Genomic DNA, 20,672 nt, shown 5'->3' on the forward strand with positions numbered 1-20,672 from the left:
GTGTGTGTGTGTGTTCTGGCGCATGTAATCCTAAATCAGAGTTGCTGCTGTCCACTGCAGGGTGCATGATGCATTTACATGTACCAGAGGTGGGGGGTCTTGGCTGCTAGGAGAGGGAGACTTGTGAGGAAGTGGAGTGTCAGAGATTGCTTCCCTTAACCTTGCTGTAGTCACTCATCCATTAAACATCACCTTCTCTCCCTCCCCCACTCTTTCTATGGGAGGTGTACTGTCTGCCACTGCAAAGCAGACCTCCCTCCATCTGCCAGGTTGTGTTGATCACCGCTGGGCCTTTGGGATCTACGGCCTATTGCCCCACACTGATGCCCCAACCTTGTTGCTGGGATAAAGGTTAAAGAGATATAAGAGTGGAGCAGTGTTGCATGAATGGAAAAAAAAAAAAACAGTCTCAGATACAGTTCCAGACACCTGTTTAGTATAATGTTTTCAGCTATGGATCATCAAAATACTTTAATTTTTTTTTTTTAGAGAAACACAAGAAACTTATGTTATGTAACACTGATGCTGTTATCTTCCTGTTTGTTCACAGATAATAAGAAGCCTTCTCTTTTCTTAAGTCAGCCACATCCCTACAGTCTGCTCAGCTTTATGGACTTCACTGCAAAGCAGAAAGGAGGCAACAGAGATGACAAACAGGTATGCCTCCCTCCTGACACTGGCTGTGCAGTGAAGCTGTGGTATATTCACCTTATGAAGCCAGACCGGTCAGTAGGGGTCACTATTGTTCCAGTGAAGATGTGTGACAGCTTCTCTGATTTGAATGATCTCATTTCTGGTCCCCGAGGATTTGGCTTCATCACAACCCAGCAGGTGCCCTCTTTACTACCCTTCATCCCGCTTTCTCCTGTCCTCCAGCATAAACATCACTGCTTTGAAGCTCTCTGCCTACAATGATGTCACTTTTCAAATATGAAGGCAGTGTTTCTGGGGATAGGAGCCAATTGTGCTGCATGCTGTGCGGCAGCATTGAGTTTATTATAAAATCCAACAGGATGTAGCTATTACTTATTAATCAAAAATACAATATGTGACACGGTGTAGTCGTCTGTTTTTGATTGCATAATTTACTGCTTACTTGCTCATTGAGCTGAACATTACACCGCTAAACACCATGCAGTCATTGCCAGGATATGATAACACGGAAATTGTTTTGCTGATGTTTCATTGGATAATTGTTTAATTGGGATGCAGCCACCTAATTATTTTGTTCAGAATTAGGGACCATATGGATCTTGGCAGGTGAAATGTAATTAGGCCATGTTAATTTATGATGATTATACATTGGGCCTTAGTAGGCTGTACTGTACAGTGTGTGTCTATCATGGCAGCTAGATTTTGTTTGTAGTGTGACTGTTTTTAGGGATGGTATTACGTTAATTATCTTGCAAACTCAGTGTGGGTGTGTGTTTCTTCCTTTTTTTTTTTTTTTTTTTTGGTAAGAAAAGCTATTAGTGTTATCTAATTGTTCATCCAGGCCTGAAATGATCCTGCCAAGGATTTGTTTAATTGGCAGATAGAGAGATATTAATGAGTAACGTGTGAGAGTGAGTATAAGACAAACACTCAATGTCTTATCCAACTATTTAGCCCCAAAATGCAAATAAAACCAGGATATGAAACAGTTATTAGTGCAAGCTATAAATTTTGATCTCATCCCAAATGACCACATGCCTGACTGTTTATGATGATTATTGTGGCCTAGTTTTAGATGAGATATTCTCACTGTGGCAAAAACAAAGTCATTGATCAAGTTCATGAAAATTGCGCCCACTTCAAAAGATACCACAAAATGAGTTATTATAGGTTTTGCTTCTAAAAAAACTAACATTTGCACAGAGAGGGTTGGTGAGTAGTCATGTTGGGTCATGTTGCAAGATTCAAGGAGAGATGAATGGCCTCTATTAGAAGCATTTAATAAGTGGCTGGCCCAGTGCTCCCAGTCTCCTGCACCCCCAGGGGAAAGATTAATGGGTACAGGATATTTCAGGACCTCCGCATCAGTGCACAGGCAACAAGGCAGTAATCATGTCTCTTTTGTTGTTGTTTTGTGTCACAGGCAGACAAAGAGAAGCCCACAGGTTGGGGTAGTTTGGGGAAATCTTCACAAGGTGCCATAAGAAGTGGAAGAACAAGATCAAGGAAAGGAAAACGAGTGAAGAGATCATGAGACGGCTTCCACAATGGCAGAGCTGAACTGACTGTTTTCTGCCAAACAGTCAATTTCTGAATCTGAATATTCTGAATGCATGAAGTCAACACAAAATGAATGAACTGATCGTGTCAGTAGATTAAAGGTAACCATTAAGACTTACCTTCACCTTGGAGTGGTTCATCTCTCCTTTTTCATGACCAATCATCACCTGACCAAATTATTCTAACAGCACCCAGTGATATTGTCCTGCCACACCTTTTTCCGTCCACTGTAACACCACAGGTCAGAAACGCTCCTCTGATAATAAATCTATCTGGAATTATTGATGAAACCTAAATTATTAAGTGTTTTGCTAATTAAAACACCAGAAAAAAAATATATAACTCAGGATAACATGTTTGTCAGCATTATACACATGTTGGTCTATTAGAAGCATAAATGCATAAAATTTAAAATGCACTGACAGTGTCCTTGAAAATTATTCTGCACTTTAGATTCCTCACTGGCTTTGTGCTCTTGAAAAAGGATGTTTGCTTTGTTGTCATTGCATCTCATGAAAATTAAATGACCTCCCAAAGCTTTCTGCTGCCCATCGCTGCCCATATTTGCTCAGTGCTCAGGGTCTGCATTTGGGTTAGCATCCCCTCCCCCCCACCTTTCTCCTTCCTCTATCTTACTTCGACTGTGGCTTGTTCTTGGGGTGAATAACTTAACACATATTTCAGCTTGACACACTTCTGCTCTGTCTCTCCCCTGGGTGGCCAGTTCACGAGCCCACACATGCTGTATTATTTAAAAGTGGGGTTTGGCGTTCTTGCTGTGTGTGGATGTGTGTGTAATCTAATGTTTGCGTGAAATTTGGCCTTTCTTTGTGACCTAGCAGGTGTGGTTGCTTCTCAGATACCTAATAACGCCTCAGATTTAATCATTTTGTGCTTTGATTTTACTCTGTGAAAAAGGATAACTTGTTTTTTCAGTAACACAAAAGCATTAAAATACCCCAATAATGACGCATTATAATAGAAATAGTAAAGTGAGTTATTACAGGAAATCGTATACCGGACACTTTATCATACACCCATGTTCTGCCACAATAAAAAATACCCAAGGAGCGAGGAAGTTAAGTAGCAATACCTAATGATGCCAAAAGACAACCAGCTCTGAACGATGGAATGAAATAAACTTTCACGACCGCACACACATTTGCACAAAAACAATAACTCAAGCTAATCTGTGAGCTGATAGCATCGTGGAAATCAGAGTTTTGCTGAGCAGCAAAATGACACATAAATCATGTGTCAGGGAGAGGACGTAAAATACTGCAGTTTGTGTGATGGATACAAATAGCTGTATAATGTCTGGAAAATAAAGATACTTGCCTTTGTAGCAGGATTATTGATATCCTCTGAGGTAAAAAGTAAACAGCAGCTGTTCACTAGCTGCTGTTTCATTTTTCCATTTAGTTACCAGTCAAGATCAAGGCCTGAATGGTGCATTTTCTAATTCTTTTCCTTTTTTTGGGGGGGGAGGGGCAGTCAATAGAACATATTTCATATTTTGCAGCAGTCTGCACCTAAATGCTGGATGTTGCATGTGGGCAGTAAACATGCTTTAAATGGTGAATAAGACCACAGAGCGAGCTGGAGACAGCTGCCGGTGGCTCAGCCGCTTGAGGGCAGTGCGAGCAGCACAGAGGTTGGGTGGCCGAGGCAGAGGAGGACACCTTGGCCAGCTCACCAGATGGACCCAGTGAAGCACGTCAGATGGCCGTGACAGCTACCTGCCCTTTCTTAAGAACTGTCACCATGCGTAAACAAACCATTACTGTAATTCATGGGAGCTGCTGCATTGTGTGTGTTGACACAGGCTCACAGAATGAGCACTTCTATATCCAACCTACTGTCACTGTGGAATGCTACTGCAAAGCCAGAGCTAAGTTTAAATCTTCCAGACACATCAAACATGTGCAAAATGATGCACAATGAGAATATCTTTGTGTCGTTCAATAGTGCACTCAGAAATATGGAGTGAAGGCTGTGATTATATTTCATTTTTTTTGTTTTTTAAATGAGACAGACCATCATCAGTGATGTTGCTGTATTTTGATGGAGTTATGTTTGTGTTCTGTTGTGGGTTTCGGCGTGTTTCCACAGGCTGGGTGGAGATGGGACGGAGAGCCCTGGAGGCCTCGGCCAGCTCATTCATTTGCAGCAGAGGATGCTGCTCCTCCGCGCCTCTCTTCCTCTCACTGCGCAGGCGCAGTTCCTCCAGGTCGCAGGCAGCAGCAGCAGAGGAGGGAGACAGGGAGGAAAAAAAAAAAAAAAAAAAAAGATGGCCCTCGATAATTTCATTTTCGCCCAGTGCATCCTTTATTTTTTAGCCTTCGTCTTCGGTTTCATCGCCGTGGTGCCTCTGTCCGAAAACACGGAGGATTTCGGCGGGAAATGCCTGCTGTTCACGCGGGGGATGTGGCAGAACGAGAACATCACAGTGTCGAAGCAGCGCTTCATGGTGGAGGAGTGGGGACCCCAGTCCGCCTGCAGCTTCATCACTTTTGTCGGGATAGCGTCCCTCATCCTGTCCGCAGTGCAGGCCTGGAGGCTGCTCTTCTTCCTGTGCAAAGGACACGATGAGTGAGTGACAGTTCCCATTCAGCAGACATCCATCCATCCATAGGACGCGCTGTAACGGCTCCATGTAAATGTGTTTTTTTCCCCTTTCTGTATATCTCTCATGCCTTTATCTGCGCAGCTCTGACAGGATTATGGACTGTGTGCTGTGTTAAACAAGAGAAACAAAGCACAGAGTAAAGCCTATAAAAACGGCCTGTCATTGTCGTCCTCCATTATAAAGATGGAGACTCACTTGGGTTGCCTTTGAAAAATCCCCATTGTGTCCTGTGATGCCTTGTGTCCGTCGTCACTGTGTTGCTGTTTAAGGAAAGACACGAGTGAGAATTATTTCAATGTTAAGCAGAGGATGATTTTTATTTTATTATTTTTTTTTACATCCTTGCGTGCAGCTCCATCTTCAACGCCTTCCTCAACCTGCTGATCAGCTCCCTGGTGGTGTTCACGGTCTTCCTGTCCAGCACCATTGTCAGTGTGGGCTTCAACCTGTGGTGCGACGCCGTCACAGAGGGGGGAACGATGCCCAGCAGGTGAGAGGGCAGCACAACTCCTCGACTCTTCTGAGAATTTATTATCCAGTGAATCTCACAAATGACTGTATCTATCTTTCAGCTGTGAGGACCTGCAGGACACTGATCTAGAGCTCGGCCTGGATAACTCTGCTTTCTATGACCAGTTTGCTATAGCTCAGGTAAGTTTTTTTTTTTTTTTTTGGATGATATCCTCCAAACAAAACAAATTTTTTTTTTTTTTAACAACCAGTGATTCCCTCTTTCAGTTCGGCCTGTGGGCTGCCTGGCTCACCTGGCTTGGGATCGCTGTGATAGCCTTCCTGAAGGTTTATCACAATTACAGACAAGAGGACCTGCTGGACAGCCTGATCCACGAGAAGGACCTGCTTCTCGGCCGCTCCTCACGCCACAGCTCTGACCTCAAGACCGGCCTGATCTAGAAAAGTCTAGGGGATGCACAAACACACACAGTCACTCACAACAAACCGCACAGTCTTCTCACCTGCCATGAAAAACACCAATGTTTGCCTCTGTAGACAATCAAAAATCAATTGGCTTCTCCTCCCATTGACCATGGATTGGATCCAATAGCGGATTTTAGCATTGTTCTCCTAACATCATAGATTTCACCTCAAAAATCCACCAGTGGTTGCTTTTCCTTGAAGAGTCCTGCTTTGTCGCGTTTATCCATCCATCGTTTGCATTCCTGTTCAAGACACACAACCATAACTCAGCTTTAATGGCTTTCATTAAAACCATTCAGTGGAACCATAAACCCTGTTTTCTTCCACCCATGAATTACTATTTAGCGACAGTGTTAATGGACAGATTGGCTGATGGATCATGTTATCTTCGTGAAACTTCTGCATGGACCTAATGCATGACAAATGAATAGGTTGGTTTTTAGATGTGAAGAGATGTTCTTTTGTTTTATACACCAATAAATGTGTTCCTCTAGGTTTTTTTTTTTCCTGGTAGGCTGTGCATTGCCTCTTGATGAAGTGAGAATTCTTTGCATGTTGCAGCAAAGTAAAATGTGTGCTTTTGCAATATGTTCACACAGTTTCATAAAGGTGTTTTAATAAAACAACAAATGATAGAGAATATTCACCTCATCAGGCAGCTGCTCTTAAAAAAGTGCTTAAAGCAATTTTTGTAAGATAAGAAAAACAGATCCTATCCTGTGCCATATAGTAACTCAGGCTTCTCCCTCATTTTAAAGGCTAGAAACCAATATACTGCATTACTGTGAATAGATGCACAAATGCACCTGCATGTATCTCTCCCTGCTGCATTCACGCCAAACATCGCTTAATCTCAGACATTACAGGAAGAAAACAAGCCATCTGCTTTACTTTGCGAGGCAATGACAGTTTTATTCAAAACAATGAAATCATAAAACGGTAGGAACAAAGAAAACCCTCCATAAAGGCACTTCTTTCAAAGTGACCATAAATGTTTGGACAGCCGTGAAATGCAGCTTCTAAGCTAAATGTGTATATACAAGACATGAGCTCACTGGGTATTACTTTATTGCTAATGACAATTTAGTTTGAGAACACAGAGTGAAAGTGTTTCCTTCTTCTATACAGGCGTTATCAGCCTCATATTGCTTTGACATTCAAATGCGAGCTTTCCTTCAAGTTCCTTGAAACCTGTTATATAAAGGAAAATGTTTTACCCGAAACTATGTGATGTGTGTTATTGCTCATAATGAGAGGTCTGCCGGATGTGCAGCACGCTTCCCTTTGATCCCTACAATCCATCTATATGATGGTTTGGTTGTTGGAATTTAAATTGCTCTATTTGATAAAGGGATTCAGAGAATAACAGACAGTGTCCGATTCTCTTATATTTCAGTGTTTGGCCTCAAAAACAGAAGTGAACTTCATATGAGGAGTTCCTTATTCTGTCCTTATTTCTTTTAGGCAAATAGCCATGGAGCCCACATCCCTCGGTACGTCTGTCCAAAGCTTGGTGAGCGTTTGACATCATGATTAAAACCTGAATATTATTGTTTTTGAATAAAAATGTAACATAACAAAAACTAAAAAAACTCATTGAAAGTTGGACATTTGTGTAGATGCAGATATACAGTATAGAAGAATAAATAACATTTAGGATCAAGGATATTTTGTGGAATTCAAGCAGTTATAAAGAGGAACACCGTGAAAAGCATAAGCATTCATTCTGTTCGAGTATATTCTGTTCACTCATCGATAATATTGTGCTACGGATTTTCCCCTCAGTGGGACAAGGAGGGGCAGTCAGCCATTCAAAAGAACAGACTGCGTCCAGCCTGTAAACAAAGAGGTGTTTATCATCTGTTGGTTACTCAACCTGTGAAGTGATGCAGCCCTGTGTTTTCTTTCTCACGTCCTTATCGAACAGTCTACACATTTGTGCTTCCATCCTCCTCTTCCTCTTGAATGTGTGCTGTGCCAATCAAAGTTGCTTCCAAACGTCGCTACATTCATTTATGTGCAAATACAAGGCTGAATATTGTGATAGTCCTTAGTATATTGATCCATATGTACACATTCAGTTCTGTGTAATATCTGATATACACAAATCATTTGTTGTAACAAAATAAATGTTTGCATTCCATGGAGACATTCACTCACATACAATAGACTGCAGCAGGAACTGAAAAGTCGCGTGGTCGTGGTGATTAAGTGAGCATTATATGTAAGCATCAACATTGTGGATGTGCAAAATATCATTACAACTTAAATAAGTGGCATGCCCACCACCTTAATACGTATATACATACAGACATAGAAGCTACATATTTCTGGGATTGAATGTTTTTTTTTCCCCTTTTCATTGAGGGAGTGGTTTATCACCACAGACAGCGTACAGAGCCTTGCCAAAAGGCTGAGGTGTTTGTAGGTCTGGGCACCTTCAAAGATAGGAAAAAGAGGGGTCTGAAAAAAATTAGAGGAGGCTCCATGTCGCCACCTGTGGCCAGTCTCAGTCACTGCATGGTCAGCCATATCCAGCAGCCCCACAGAAGCTGCTTCATGTGCAGCAGGTAGACGGCCAAAGCAGCCTCTAGCTCCTCACACACACGCTGTGGGCGCCGGCGGTCTGTGCAGTACATGGCTAGACCAAGGAATGACATCAGCAGGAAGAGGCAAGTGAACAGGGCGAGGTGTGGGCGGGACGGTGTCGTCTCGTAGGCTGCACACACAAAAACAGCACTGGTTTGATTTGTAAATGAGGACTGGACCGTCACATGTACAGATTTGTTTCTTTCAAGGCCAGGGAAGGATTGTCAACGGGAGGATTTAATATGACTACATTACAGTGCGGTGGAGTCTTGTCACACAAACTGTGCTTTGTATATCTCAAATATTACCATAGAAGCGGTGATATTAAACTCCACTCATATTGCGCAGCAGTGACAAAAAAAGTTTCTCAAAATGAAAATCCGTTTCCTTGATGCTTTTTTCCACACGTTATTAGATCCAGCTAAAAAGTGCAGTGCTCACTTTATCATGCAAATTACCTCTGTGATTCTAAACACCTCCAGATAGACTTACCACCTAAACAGTCACAGTAAGGGATGTCTGGGAAGCCGACAGAGAAGAAGCCCGTCAGTCAACGAGAGGCAACCTCTGTGATGTACATCAGCTACAAACCAGCTGCTTTGCCCTCACAGGCTGTGCTATCTCTCTGGAACAGACTTCATGGTGCCTCATTTGCATGCATAATTAATTGCTACGAGTGAATCACTCGCTCCTGTTTGGCATTACATTATTTTTGAATAGTGCAGAATCCTCTTGGGGAAATAGTTTATGATGCAATCTGTGGTTGTTTTAATGCATTCTCTTCTCACTGCCAAGTACATACCACAAAGTTACATGAGTGTTGAGGGGTGTCTGTTAAATGTCATATTTAGCACCAATTTTGTGGAAACGTCCCCCAGTAATTACAATTTCACTCAAAGCGTTACTGTATTTGTGTAAATGTAGAGTTGTTAGGGAGAAAATTTGTGACATTGATTCATTGGGCTCATTTGGACAAACGAGTCCAAGCAGCAGAAGGCAGCATGTTCTCTGTTCAGCAGATGGATGTGACTGTCCCTGACCAAGGCTGGACTCACTGCAGACTGTTCTTACCATGTACTGTGGTCTCTGGCTCCCTGAATCGAACCCTCCGCTCGCCTTTCCGTCTGTGGTTGGGCTCTGTGTCTGACCCGTAGTTTGGGCTTGGCCTCTTGAGAATGGAGGTGGGGACTTTGTCATTGGTTACCTAAAATAAATATGGCTCAGGATGAGTATATTAGCTAACTCCAGGCTCCTGTGAAAATGAAAAGAGCAGCAAACAGCTAGGGGGCACAGATCTGTTGCAAACAAGCTGTCGACATCCAGACTAACACTGCTGAAGATGTGTGCAGATGCTGTTCTTATCACCTTAGGTTTCGGTGTCTCCTCCTGTTGGTCGTGGGTGTCCTTTCTGTGGCGGATCTCTGAGTGTTTCTCCCGGTGGGAATGAGGAAGACAGTTGACAGTGTCTCTGATGGACTCTGCAGCGGCGAAGCGTTTGGACAGTGCAGACACACACTGGCCCAGAGAGTCTAGAGAGAGAGCCATGATCAGACAGAGGATGAGAGGTGACTCACTCAAGTGAGTCTGCAGTTTACTCTGAAGATGGCTTGTGAGTTCATGTTAAACATACAAAAGTAAGCATGCAAATATGGCAGAAAAAGACACAAATGTTAACTCTCTGAGTGCCAGGAAGTGCCAGAACTCCAAGTGTCACTGCGCATTAGTTCTTCAGGGCTTAAAGTAAGATTTTTTTTTCTCCCCGGGGAGGTGCAGTCGTAAACTATTTTATTCTGATTCTAAATACAAAATATGAAATAAACACCCAAAAGTCCCTCTCTTCTATCAACGCCCAGCGCCACTTATTCTCAGTCCTTTGTCTGTTCTTCCCCTGGCTTCATAAACTCTCCATCATCTCCAACAGTGACTTCAATGAAAAAAAAACGCCGCGTTCACCAAGAATTCTATTTTCCAACTCGGAAATTTCCGACTTCCGATATCATAGCGTTCACACAACAGGTTAACTCGGAGGAGAAAAAAATAAGTTTGGCATATTGCCATCGTTTTCTGGACGCTACAATATGTGCAGCAGCCATTTATATTTATTCTGGAAGCAGTCATTTCCAAGTTTGACAACTTAGAGCTCATTTTTTTCCCCAAGTTGTTTCGAATGCAGCGTCACCTCCCAGACCACACCCCCTACTTCTGATTGGCTGGTGATGTTAGTTTGGTTGAGAGGGAAAGCTGTATTACTCTCTTTCTATTGATAGGAGAAACTCGACTGACTGCTCCAGCTGAACAATATCCGGCATCAAAAGTTTTTTTTTTTTTTTACATCGCAGTCCAACAACACTTGCCGGACTTCCAGCACGGTGTCGGGGTACTTTAAGTCCTGGTTCTTACCATTCCAGGACCAAAATATCTTCTTTTGAAACCAAATTTAAATACTGCATATCTCATTATCATTTTCCCTAAAAATAGATGCCCCACCACCCAATATTTTTAAAAGAAAGACTGTCTAGCTGTTTTGTCTTTTCTACTGTCTAAACCTTTCAAATCTTTTAAACTAAATACAAATGTTTGTCACTTGCCTGTCTGCTCCAAAAAACAAAAACAAAACAACAACAAACAAACAAACATCTTGAGTTTTGAGTTAAGGCTTGCAAGTTTTCGTACAACTGCTCCATCACCCAGTTAAGAAACGCTCACACAGAAACAATACATGGCAATAAATGTGATAAATAAAATATTTTCAATGGGGGAAAAGTACTGTAGACTCAGTACTTCAGTATTTACAGTAAATTTGTGGTAGCGAGATCACCGACTCCTTCAAGTGAAATTGAAGGATTAAGAAGATTAACCAGGAGAGTTTTATGTTTTGTCAAGTTTACAGAAAAGACTGCACAAGCAATTTTCAACACGCGGGGAGCTAATTGTGGAATTAGAGGAATTTTTGTACTGAGCTCATTTTGTGCTAGCAAAAACAAATAGTTATTGTAATTGATGGCATTCTTTAAACTTTAGTTAAATGGACTTTTTCTCCACACTCACGGGTGTGTGTTCTTTCCCCCAGGAGAGCTTTGGCACTCTGGAGTCTCTACTGTTTCTGTGTATGACAGTAATAATCTGCTGCCTCAGTGAAGGAGTTACGTTACTTGCTGCCTTAGGGCAAAATCATTTCTAAAACTCCTTGACCCCCTGGCTTTGTTGAACATTTCATCAAACATATTTCAGACCATCTGAGGTGAACAACAAGAAATCACAGTGAGTCTGTGTCTGTAAACACTCTGTAGGGCTGCCTTTATGCAGCTGGTTGTGTTCAGCATCAGTGCGTCTCAAAGCTGACTCAACAAAGCATCATACTTCTTTTTTTTTTTTTTTTTTAAACACTACAGCAGTCTGTGCACAATTGCAGAGTTCAGAGTTGTGCAGTACTTTGCTCCCTTTTAATGCAAGCCAAGCATACGTTTGTATTGTACAACAGAAATGTGCCCTCATACTGTCACAAAGCTACATTTCTTTTTTTGGTCTGCACAAAAGCACACTCCTGTCCAGCATGACTGCGTGTGTTTATGAATTCAGCATTTTTGTGGGTCAGCATGGTTTAAAGGCTTAAAGAAGTAGCTTGAACTTCTGCTGCGTGTGCTCCAAGGCAGGCGAGATAACTTTGTCTTGACATGATCATCTCTCCTCTGTGTGTTGTCTTACGGGACTGTACGGTCTCCACCCTCATGTTTGCACCGTTAAATTACAGAGGGAGGTGTTCTCCACCATTGTTTCATGAATCCTACATTCATGCTTGTTTGTCATTGATCAGCCTGGATGTGGAAGTCATCACACTGCCGTGACATTACTCTAACAATAACAATAGTGTCTGCTGTGCCCCACTGAGCTGCTCCTCCTGTGGAGTGTTTACCTGAATATTCAGTCTTGCCAATCTCAGCATAGACAGTAGCCATGAGCTCCAGGCTTCTGGCTGTAATTGGATGATCATTACCAAAGGCCCTCTGGTGGATCTTTGTAGCCTGAAAGGTGCAGAATATCACTTTAAAGCCTGTACTAAAAATGTGTAAAATGATTTAACAGTTTTAAGATGTGGAGAGGAAGAGGAGATGCATACCTTACCACTGTATTCTAGGGCAAGGTGAGGTCTGAAACGAAAAGGAAAGTAATATGGCATCATTGAACAAATGCACAGTTTTTTTGTTTTTTTTTTGAGGTTCTGGGGCAAAAGAAAAACATTTATATGTGAAAATAAAAGCAGTTTGTTAAAAAATGGTTTACTCTGAATTATCAGATGGAACATATTTCTCAAAACATAGATACAGTAAATATTTGGAAAGATGTTAACAATGCCTGATCTTAATCAAGTGTAATGACCTGTGCTGTGAACTTTCAGAGATAAGGCCGCAGCTTGACTTGCACGCTATGACTGGATTGGAAGCACGCAGCAGGGCTGTGGACGATCTGGTGCTTTATGGAAAGCTTCTATTTTTGCCAACACTAGAATGCACCTGTCTATTGTCCAAGGTGAATTACAGACGCATGGTGTTTGCAGGCTGCTTTACTGACTCGTGCCCTTCCACCACACTTAGCGTTAAGCTCAGTGAACATGATGTGGCGCTCTGAGGATTTGCCAGCTGTTGTGCTCATATACGCTCCAGAAGAGTGGCCAAGGACCGTCATCACCCTAACACCCTCATGTGTGCCTATAGATGTAGAGCAAGCTCTGTTTAGTGTGACAGATGTCAGCTTCACCGTTCCAAAACCACACTTCCCTTAAATTAGTAATGGCCAGGTGTCAGTTTGCTCTACTTTAGAAGGTCCTTCTCAGGGGACATCTGATCTGCAAGACAGAAAAGCTTTTCACTGTCCCAAAGGACTTCCTATGATATCACTGTGAAAGATTCAGGAAGCATTACCACTTCCTGTTTGCAGGAAAGAAGGGCTGGGTCTGAAGCTTACAGTAGAAGGAATAAGAACTTTAACATCAGTATTCTACCACTGTCTTACTTATCTGCTAGATAACAACCAGAATAAGCACAGACACACTGAAGTAGAACTATTGCATGCCCCTTCATGAGCTGCCCTCCACAGAGCAAACCATCCACCTTCTGTCACCCTCACCTGCACTCAGGTTAAATGACCTAGTCCCAGCAATGACAACAGAGGCAGAGAAAATGGGTGCATGCTGCGGCCTAACAAAGTACCCCTGCAACAGGAGACACCAGATCCAGTTAAGATGTTCCTCCTGTAACACTCATGGAGAGTGTGGTGTCTCTTTTCGCCACATCTGAGGGGAAATTTAACTCTGGCTCAAAAAAAAAAAAAAAAAAAACCCAAAAAAACAAAAACCTTGTAGCTGGAATTGATCTAGTTGAAAAACAAATCCCAGAAAGACAAATATGCCAGTGGACACAAACTTTATTTTTCTGTCTCATTTGTGATAGGATGGGAGCTCTATTGATTATAATAGATAGTGCTTTTAAATGTGTAACCCCAGCAAGACAGCTCCTTACTGTCAGTGATCTTTCATTGAAATATTTATCTCAGAAAGATTTGACTGATTTGTGAACAAGGATTAGAATTTGACTTTATAAACCAGTGAGCAACTTATTCCTCAGTGCACACTGAACTGCTGATTGTGTATAAAACTGATAACAGGCACTTCATTGTTTGCTTTGGAACTCCTGATCCAGCACTGTATTAACTTCAGCTCTGACATTATCAAGGGGTCAAATAATATACTAACTGTATGCAAAACTGGCAATGAATCAGCCATAAAAGTGAATTTATGTAACAATACAGTGTCTCATGATGAGCCCACAGAGCATGTAACACCCCATTAACTTCACCATAACAGAAGCTACAGCAGGACACAGTTTTACCTACTGTTTGCTCATGATGCAGAGCTGAGCCAGCCGTTCGAGGTGCTGAGCCTGAGAGGCCTGCTCTGAAAGCTCCTCTGGGGTTGTCCATCCTGCAGAGCCCAGCGTAGCCTCCTCTTGAGGCCCTGTTACACAAACACAGGGCATGGAGTCACAGCAAGTCCGCCAGCAAACCACTCAGCCCGTCTAGCTTTCCCTCTCACCTCACTAGTCTTTCCTCTTTTCTACCTCTGTGCTACTTCAAAGAGCCTGAAAAATAAAGCCCAGCTATCTGGCTATTAGCCTGTCTGGCTCTGCTGTGGACTTTAAGTCACTTTAACTAGATTGGAGCCAACTGACGACTGTAGACAAGAGAGCAGAGATAAGGGCAGCAGAGAGCTGATAAGGGAGTGAAACAACGCACTCACCACGCCCACTGGAACACTGACACACACCCCACACACACAGTGACGAATCCAAAACATACTGTATGCACTGTACACCCTGAGCACACATTACACACCACACATACAAAAACATAAGGGGAAACGGCTTCCAATCCATATGGAGAGAGAGATTACACATAAACAGCTTTAACAGTTGAAGACTTTTCTTTGCAGGACAGAAACCACAGAATGACAATTTTGCCATCAGTCAGTGGGGAAATACAGAGATGGATGCATTTGGAAACACAATGGGGAGAGGAAGGAAGCTTGTAAACTGAAGCTACAGCCCCTGGAGAAGTCTAGTATTCAATCTGAGTGAGTGCTGAATCAGGAGCCTTAGTATTCTATAGCAACACACAGCTCCTAATGAGATAGTGCAAAGTGTGGCCATTTGTCTTCTACTATGCCTGTCCCCGACCTCCTCTGCTGCGCCCACGCTACACTGCGCTGCTGTCTCAGCAGCAGACAGAGAGGAAGAGGCAGACGTCTGGAGAAGCGGTAGTATGTGATGAATGAGGGCCATTGCTCTGAATGCTCACTTAAGGCTCCAGCAGGTATTTTATAAAGAAAGGATTTAGGCAAAGCAGAAAGTCATATCACAGATTTTTGAGATGTCAGAAAAAAACATTGTGGCACATTGTACACATTATTTGCTGTTTGGTTTAGAGATATACACACACACGACAAAAAAACAAAAGCAATAATAAAATGAGTATCACACCAACTGTTAAAGTAAATTACTTATCTTAAAGGCTACAATGTACATAGAATTATACTGTATATGCTCTTATTATGTCAGTGTACTTTCCTGCGCTCCCCTGAAGAGCCGTGAGCTCGATCAGTGCCACCTCGTAGAACATTTTCTCAGCCTGGATGAACTGAAGGGCTTTCCCATCTGTTTATATGGGTGAAGGATCAGTCTCAGTTGTCAAAGGGATTAGTCAATTGCTGAAGTTAAAAACAGCCTTGTTGCCCAGTTCAATCCTGTTTCTTCTCTTGAATGAGAGTGACCCCTCCGGGTGAACAGAATAGTATCAAGAGCAGATGGTTGAACTTGAAGTCTGGATTTTGCAACACAGATTTTAACGGCTGGTGTCTGTCTCACTGTTTTTGAGATGTTGTCTGTTGGTTTTATGGGGTTTTTTTGTTTCAATTTGAGAAACTGAGGCAGAACAAGTTTGCTGAGTCTCACAATATGCTTGTATCTGATTACACATCACATTTTATATCCTATTCTTTGTTTTTAATACCTGGCTTCGTCTTTTGTTTTTAGATTTTGTAAAGCCTCCTTTTAATAGACCTGAATGCCGCATTTGTTTCCATGAAAAGACTATCTATTTAAAGCAATCTAAAATTAGAGCCTTCTCACTTTGTTAAAAGCATTCTGTGTATGTAGTGTCTGTTCCACTGTAAAATGACACCACTGATGCTTGTCAGGTGAATTTAAAGACCAATAGGACAGAGAATGCTTAAAATAAACACAGTCCTGTCTGTCTAAATGTCCTACTTAACACCAGGTCTCTCAAGGTCTCAAACACTATAAATTCCATTCTAGCAATTCCAGTTTTGATGACCAACCTGTTTTCCAATTTCTTTTCAATACTCTGACAAAGCTTCAATTTTTTGCTATGAGGTTGAAAAGATGGATGGCTGTTTTCCACTCTCAAAGAACAGTTAAGCTCTGCGCTGAAACCACAGCAGCTAGTTTCTTTCATTTTGACACCAGGAGAATAATGTCAGCACTCAACACTACTGAGGGAACAAAACAGACGAGCTGTGCATCCGCCAGGAAAACCAAGACATAGTTAAAATCTGTCTGTACGGTCCTCTACAAAAGGAAAGGACTGACGATGGTTGGAGACGACTGGATTTTGAAAAGTGGATGTACATCTGAATAATTTAATGTAATGTAATGTAATTTAATGTACAGTACATTGAGAGATGGCATCGCAACCCATGAAAACCCTGTGTTTTTAATAAAAAAAAAAAAAAATTAAATCAGAACTTGATAACATTGTGTGTTAGCACAATGTGGTATTAATAGTTTGAACAAATCTTGAGAGAAATCAAAAGATGAATAGAAATAAATTGCAGGCGTCCCAGATCCTGGGAGTCACCTGGCAGTCAGCTGGCAGTCAGCTGGCAGTGGGAAATGAGGTGAGGGTGAGGCGGACCATCTGGGAGGGAGGATTACAGAAATGGACTTCATCAAAGGTCAGAGCTCTACTTCTGTCTACTATTCTTAGCCTGGCTGGACCCCAGCAACAACACAACAGGATCCTCTCACAATACTCTCCAGGGAATTGGCTCCATTCCACACACACACACACCACTCATGACCAATTAAGCAGCAATTGGACTATACTCCAAAACTTGACAAGAATTTACATTAACATTGGCACCTTCAAAGGTACATCTGAACACACATGCTGCATAACTCTGCCTGGTGTGCACTAAAGTAACCTCATCAGGTCCAATTCAGGTCCAGCCTCCCCAGAGGAATCTGGGATTTCCTGTATTCATATTAACTTGGTGAAGTTTTCTTATTTACCACCTTGTGTATGTCTTTACCAATTTACGTATTTATTTCTTGCATATCCTTTGAAAATGTCTATGTAGGAGATGCACATTCTGATCATACCCTTTAATTCAGTTTACTTTGGAGAAGCAAACACTCAGCTGCCAAAAGAACTTTTGGCTTTGGACAAAGGTCACTTTGTTCGCTCTGCCAACTCTGATAGCAATACATCAAACCGTAATTGGTCATGACACAGCCCCTATCACATCATCTTCCTCGAACACTGGACTTTTGTCTGGACCAGGATGAACCCAGGTTACTCCTGCACCTTAAAATTCAACCTTAGTTTCTCATTGTGAATTTGTTTAGATCCGGAGACAACATGTAAGGAGGCGCTGTAAATGCTGTTCTTGGAGGAAACACTCTTTGGAACAGAAAAGTTCCCACATTGTGCTCCCAGTTTGAGCATGACCCTTCACCTCCCTCCTCCAAGGACAATTTCACCACCCACAATCTCAGTGCTTCATAGAAACATGTCGTGGGAAATCAATTGTTGGAAAATACTCTGAATATTTAAACTCACAATAAACTGATTACAATATACATAACAAATTTTTTCTCTTGTTTGTGTATCAACAGTACTTTTTAAAACTAATTTCTCATTCTTCCTCTGCTCTGGTCTGCTCAACTGTGGAAGTTGTGCTTAAATTCTCATGGCTGGAATCTTACGCCGTAAGCAAATAAACATAACATGGTAACTCTACCGTACAGAAAAACAAAACAGTTGACCCAACACGACGCCATTACTATTGATGATGTTATGTAATAAAGAGCTGTATGTCAGAAGATTTAACCCCGTCATGGTACATGACCCTCTTAAGCAGTCACCCTTTCAGTCTCAGAGGGGCAGACTCTGATGGCTAATGATGAAGCTCAAGCAAATTGACCTGTTTTGGAAAATGGACAGTGAGGGGGAGAGCCTTGCTGAGGTAGATAACCTGAGCTGGCAAGTGAAGTGTTGAAGTGTCTCAGTGACAGGGAGAGCAGCCATGGAGGTAATACATCCTGAAATGCAACACCTTTTCCATTATCTCTTGTGTATGTCCTATACTGCTGTAGTTTATAGAAGTAGTGAAGTGGCGATGCACAGGGTAGTCATCGCAGATACAGGTTAATTAGCGCTCTCCCTCTCTGTTGTGCAGAGATAAGAGCCTATAATCCTCTTAAGAGACAGACACAGCCCGAGCTACACACAAAACGTGTGGCATTCTGGGACAAATGTGTTATTATGAACTTGCCCAGAAACATCCACTCATCGCTCGCAGTTTACGCAGCTTTCTGTAACAGGTCTACATGCCTGATTGTGCTAGATTTTCTCCACTGACAATCCCCTGCTCATCCACCTGACAAAATATGAAGCTAGTTTTATAGTCAACTGCTTGTTAATGCTTATGGGATCGTGAATGTAAAACCCTTTCAGACGTGTTGGTTGTGACAGATTGTTTTTCGTTAGTAAAGGATACAATTCTTTTCAGTGATGAATAGCTCTGCAATCTGTAAAGCACAGAAGAACAAAAACGGAACATGATTAAGTATTAATTCACTTCCAACATCATTCCTCTGTGAGTGAGAGTGTGTGTCTGTGTGATGTCATGGCCTATCAAAACAAGTAAATCTGGTCTCTCGAAGCACTGATGATCTGGTAAGCATCATGCCACACGTTCCAACTTTGTGGAGTAAAGGCTATTTTTTGACATTCCTTCTTGTGCTACTAAACAGAATTAAAATTATAGCCTTGCCTTTGTAGGGGGGCTTTGTGAATCTGTGTAATCTGCCGAGGCTTTGGCTTGACTACACTGTCAAAACATAGCCCACACTCAATGGGACAGACACTACATGAGAAAATTTTCTATTTTTTAAACAAAATGACTAATTTAGCAGCATGCACAAGATTTTACTGTGATGGAAATGATCGGACAGCAGTGTGAACACTGGGGCACATGATTTGACATTGGTGTTACAGATATCAAGGTGGAATGTGTCCTGTGTGCTACACATGTTATCTGCACAGCTGTGCAAATGAGACAGCAGATTTTGGGCTATCTGTAAGAATTATGTGCATGCATGTTGGCATGTGTGTGGAAGAAAGGCGAGAGAGAGACAGAGAGAGAGAGAGAGAGAGAGAGAGAGAGAGAGAGAATGATATTTGTGTGTGTGTGTGTGTGTGTGTCCGGTCCCCATTTAGCTCACCTGGTGTAGGCAGTTGGGCAGAGAAGTGAAGCTCTGCACATGTGTCAGTCCCAACAGGCAGCTGAGGAAGCAGTGGAGGGCGGCCTGGTATTCCCCCTGCTGCTGGAGCTGCTGTCCCAGCTCAAACAGGCCCTCCCTCCCCCCGTTCAGCATCCCCAGTCCCAGCCACAGCCAGCACTGCCTCCCATCAGAGCTCCGGCAGCTGAGGACAAACGTTCCTCTCTTTGCCACTCTACTGAGGCACCATTGGCATAAAGAAACAGCCACACACGACGAAGTGAAAGATTAAAAAAAAAGAAAGAAAAAAAAAAAAAAGAAAGAAAAAAGATAGCAGCAGCGGTTCACATAAACACAGACAGAACGATGTCAGAGGAGCAGCACAGCTTCCCCTCAGTCTCATCTGTGCACAGTAAGTCAAGGGCAGGTGGTAAAGACCAGGCAGAAGGAGCTCCGGCGACTCGCACAGAAAAGATCCATTCCCCTCCCTCTCTCCAGGCTGCACCAGGAAAGGAGGACAGAGGAAGTCAGAGAATATTTTCTGTTTGAGTGGCAGAGCTCTGGACCAATCCCTGCCATGCTCATAAACAGTAGCTCCACCACAGAGTCTGTAGCACATTGAGTCTCCCTCCAGTCCTCAAACATGTAGACTGGAAAGATGTGTGTTTTGATGACAGAAAGCAAATATAATGTACATATGTTGATTACATATTTCAACAAAGGTAGTATGAAAAAGGGTTTCAGTTTCATCCAGTGTTATTGAATGTGAAGCAGCAGAAAGGTTTAGTCCATAAGGAATGCACTGGTGTATCTACAGTCAGAGAGAATCTGTTGAAGTCCTACTGCCCCACTTATGGTTAAGACCTGAGGACTGCACATGAAATATGCACCAACAAGCACACTAGACTAAATGCTGTGTGAGCATATTTCACATTATGACAGAAAAAAACCCCAAAAAACAAGACTTTATGTAAAATCTGTGAACCAAACCAGAGAGCAGTGTCATTAGGAGAAACCACAGCACAGTATGAGAAAAAGAAAGGACTCCTCAGTGTCCACACAAGGACTACAAATATTTAGTCACAAGAAGAGTCTCCTGTGAGTGTCTGAGCTCTTCCCCTCACAGTGCGCCAGTAAATATAAGGAGGAGAAGAGGGAGAGAGAGTTGTGGCCACGGCACATGATCCACAGATGATCTACAGGATCATGAATGCATCCTGACTTGGAGA

At 42.4% G+C, this 20,672-nt stretch overlaps 2 protein-coding genes across 7 annotated transcripts; one reads left to right on the forward strand and one right to left on the reverse strand.

The window, feature by feature from the left end:
- Positions 1-4,504: 4,504 nt before the first annotated feature.
- tmem179ab (transmembrane protein 179a, genome duplicate B) lies at positions 4,505-5,755 on the forward strand. Its single transcript, XM_029494406.1, has 4 exons — positions 4,505-4,806; positions 5,196-5,333; positions 5,416-5,494; positions 5,582-5,755. Exons 1-4 carry the CDS (start codon positions 4,505-4,507, stop codon positions 5,753-5,755), a joined length of 693 nt encoding a protein of 230 aa, XP_029350266.1.
- Positions 4,541-19,922, reverse strand: c22h14orf180 (chromosome 22 C14orf180 homolog). Of its 6 annotated transcripts, XR_003840374.1 has the most exons (11): positions 19,447-19,922; positions 18,720-18,750; positions 15,487-15,573; positions 14,258-14,378; positions 12,486-12,516; positions 12,282-12,390; positions 9,734-9,897; positions 9,440-9,572; positions 5,182-6,021; positions 5,039-5,103; positions 4,541-4,786 (listed from the first exon to the last, which is right to left on the reverse strand). XR_003840374.1 is itself a non-coding variant. In XM_029494405.1 (9 exons), exons 1-9 carry the CDS (start codon positions 19,597-19,599, stop codon positions 5,999-6,001), a joined length of 852 nt encoding a protein of 283 aa, XP_029350265.1. In that variant the 5' UTR covers positions 19,600-19,922; the 3' UTR covers positions 4,869-5,998. The 6 variants fall into 6 exon arrangements, 2 of the variants coding, with proteins under 2 accessions (XP_029350265.1, XP_029350264.1); XR_003840372.1 differs by having other exon boundaries at positions 5,039-6,021; XR_003840373.1 differs by lacking the exon at positions 4,541-4,786 and having other exon boundaries at positions 4,872-5,761; positions 5,946-6,021.
- Between the last annotated feature and the right edge of the window lie 750 nt (positions 19,923-20,672).

Source organism: Echeneis naucrates, chromosome 22, assembly GCF_900963305.1.
Source record: "Echeneis naucrates chromosome 22, fEcheNa1.1, whole genome shotgun sequence".
NCBI lineage: Eukaryota > Metazoa > Chordata > Actinopteri > Carangiformes > Echeneidae > Echeneis > Echeneis naucrates.

Bases quoted from the DNA above. Each gene is read 5' to 3' on its own strand.
- tmem179ab (XM_029494406.1), top strand. From the start codon at position 4,505: ATGGCCCTCGATAATTTCATTTTCGCCCAGTGCATCCTTTATTTTTTA. The intron at 4,807-5,195 runs GTGAGTGACAGT...CCTTGCGTGCAG, and splicing joins CTGTGCAAAGGACACGATGA to CTCCATCTTCAACGCCTTCC. The intron at 5,334-5,415 runs GTGAGAGGGCAG...TCTATCTTTCAG, and splicing joins GGGGGAACGATGCCCAGCAG to CTGTGAGGACCTGCAGGACA.
- c22h14orf180 (XM_029494404.1), bottom strand. From the start codon at position 19,599: ATGCTGAACGGGGGGAGGGAGGGCCTGTTTGAGCTGGGACAGCAGCTC. The intron at 14,379-15,486 runs GAAAGTACACTG...TTTGTGTAACAG, and splicing joins GGCTCTTCAGGGGAGCGCAG to GGCCTCAAGAGGAGGCTACG. The intron at 12,391-12,485 runs GTATGCATCTCC...TGCACCTTTCAG, and splicing joins CCCTAGAATACAGTGGTAAG to GCTACAAAGATCCACCAGAG.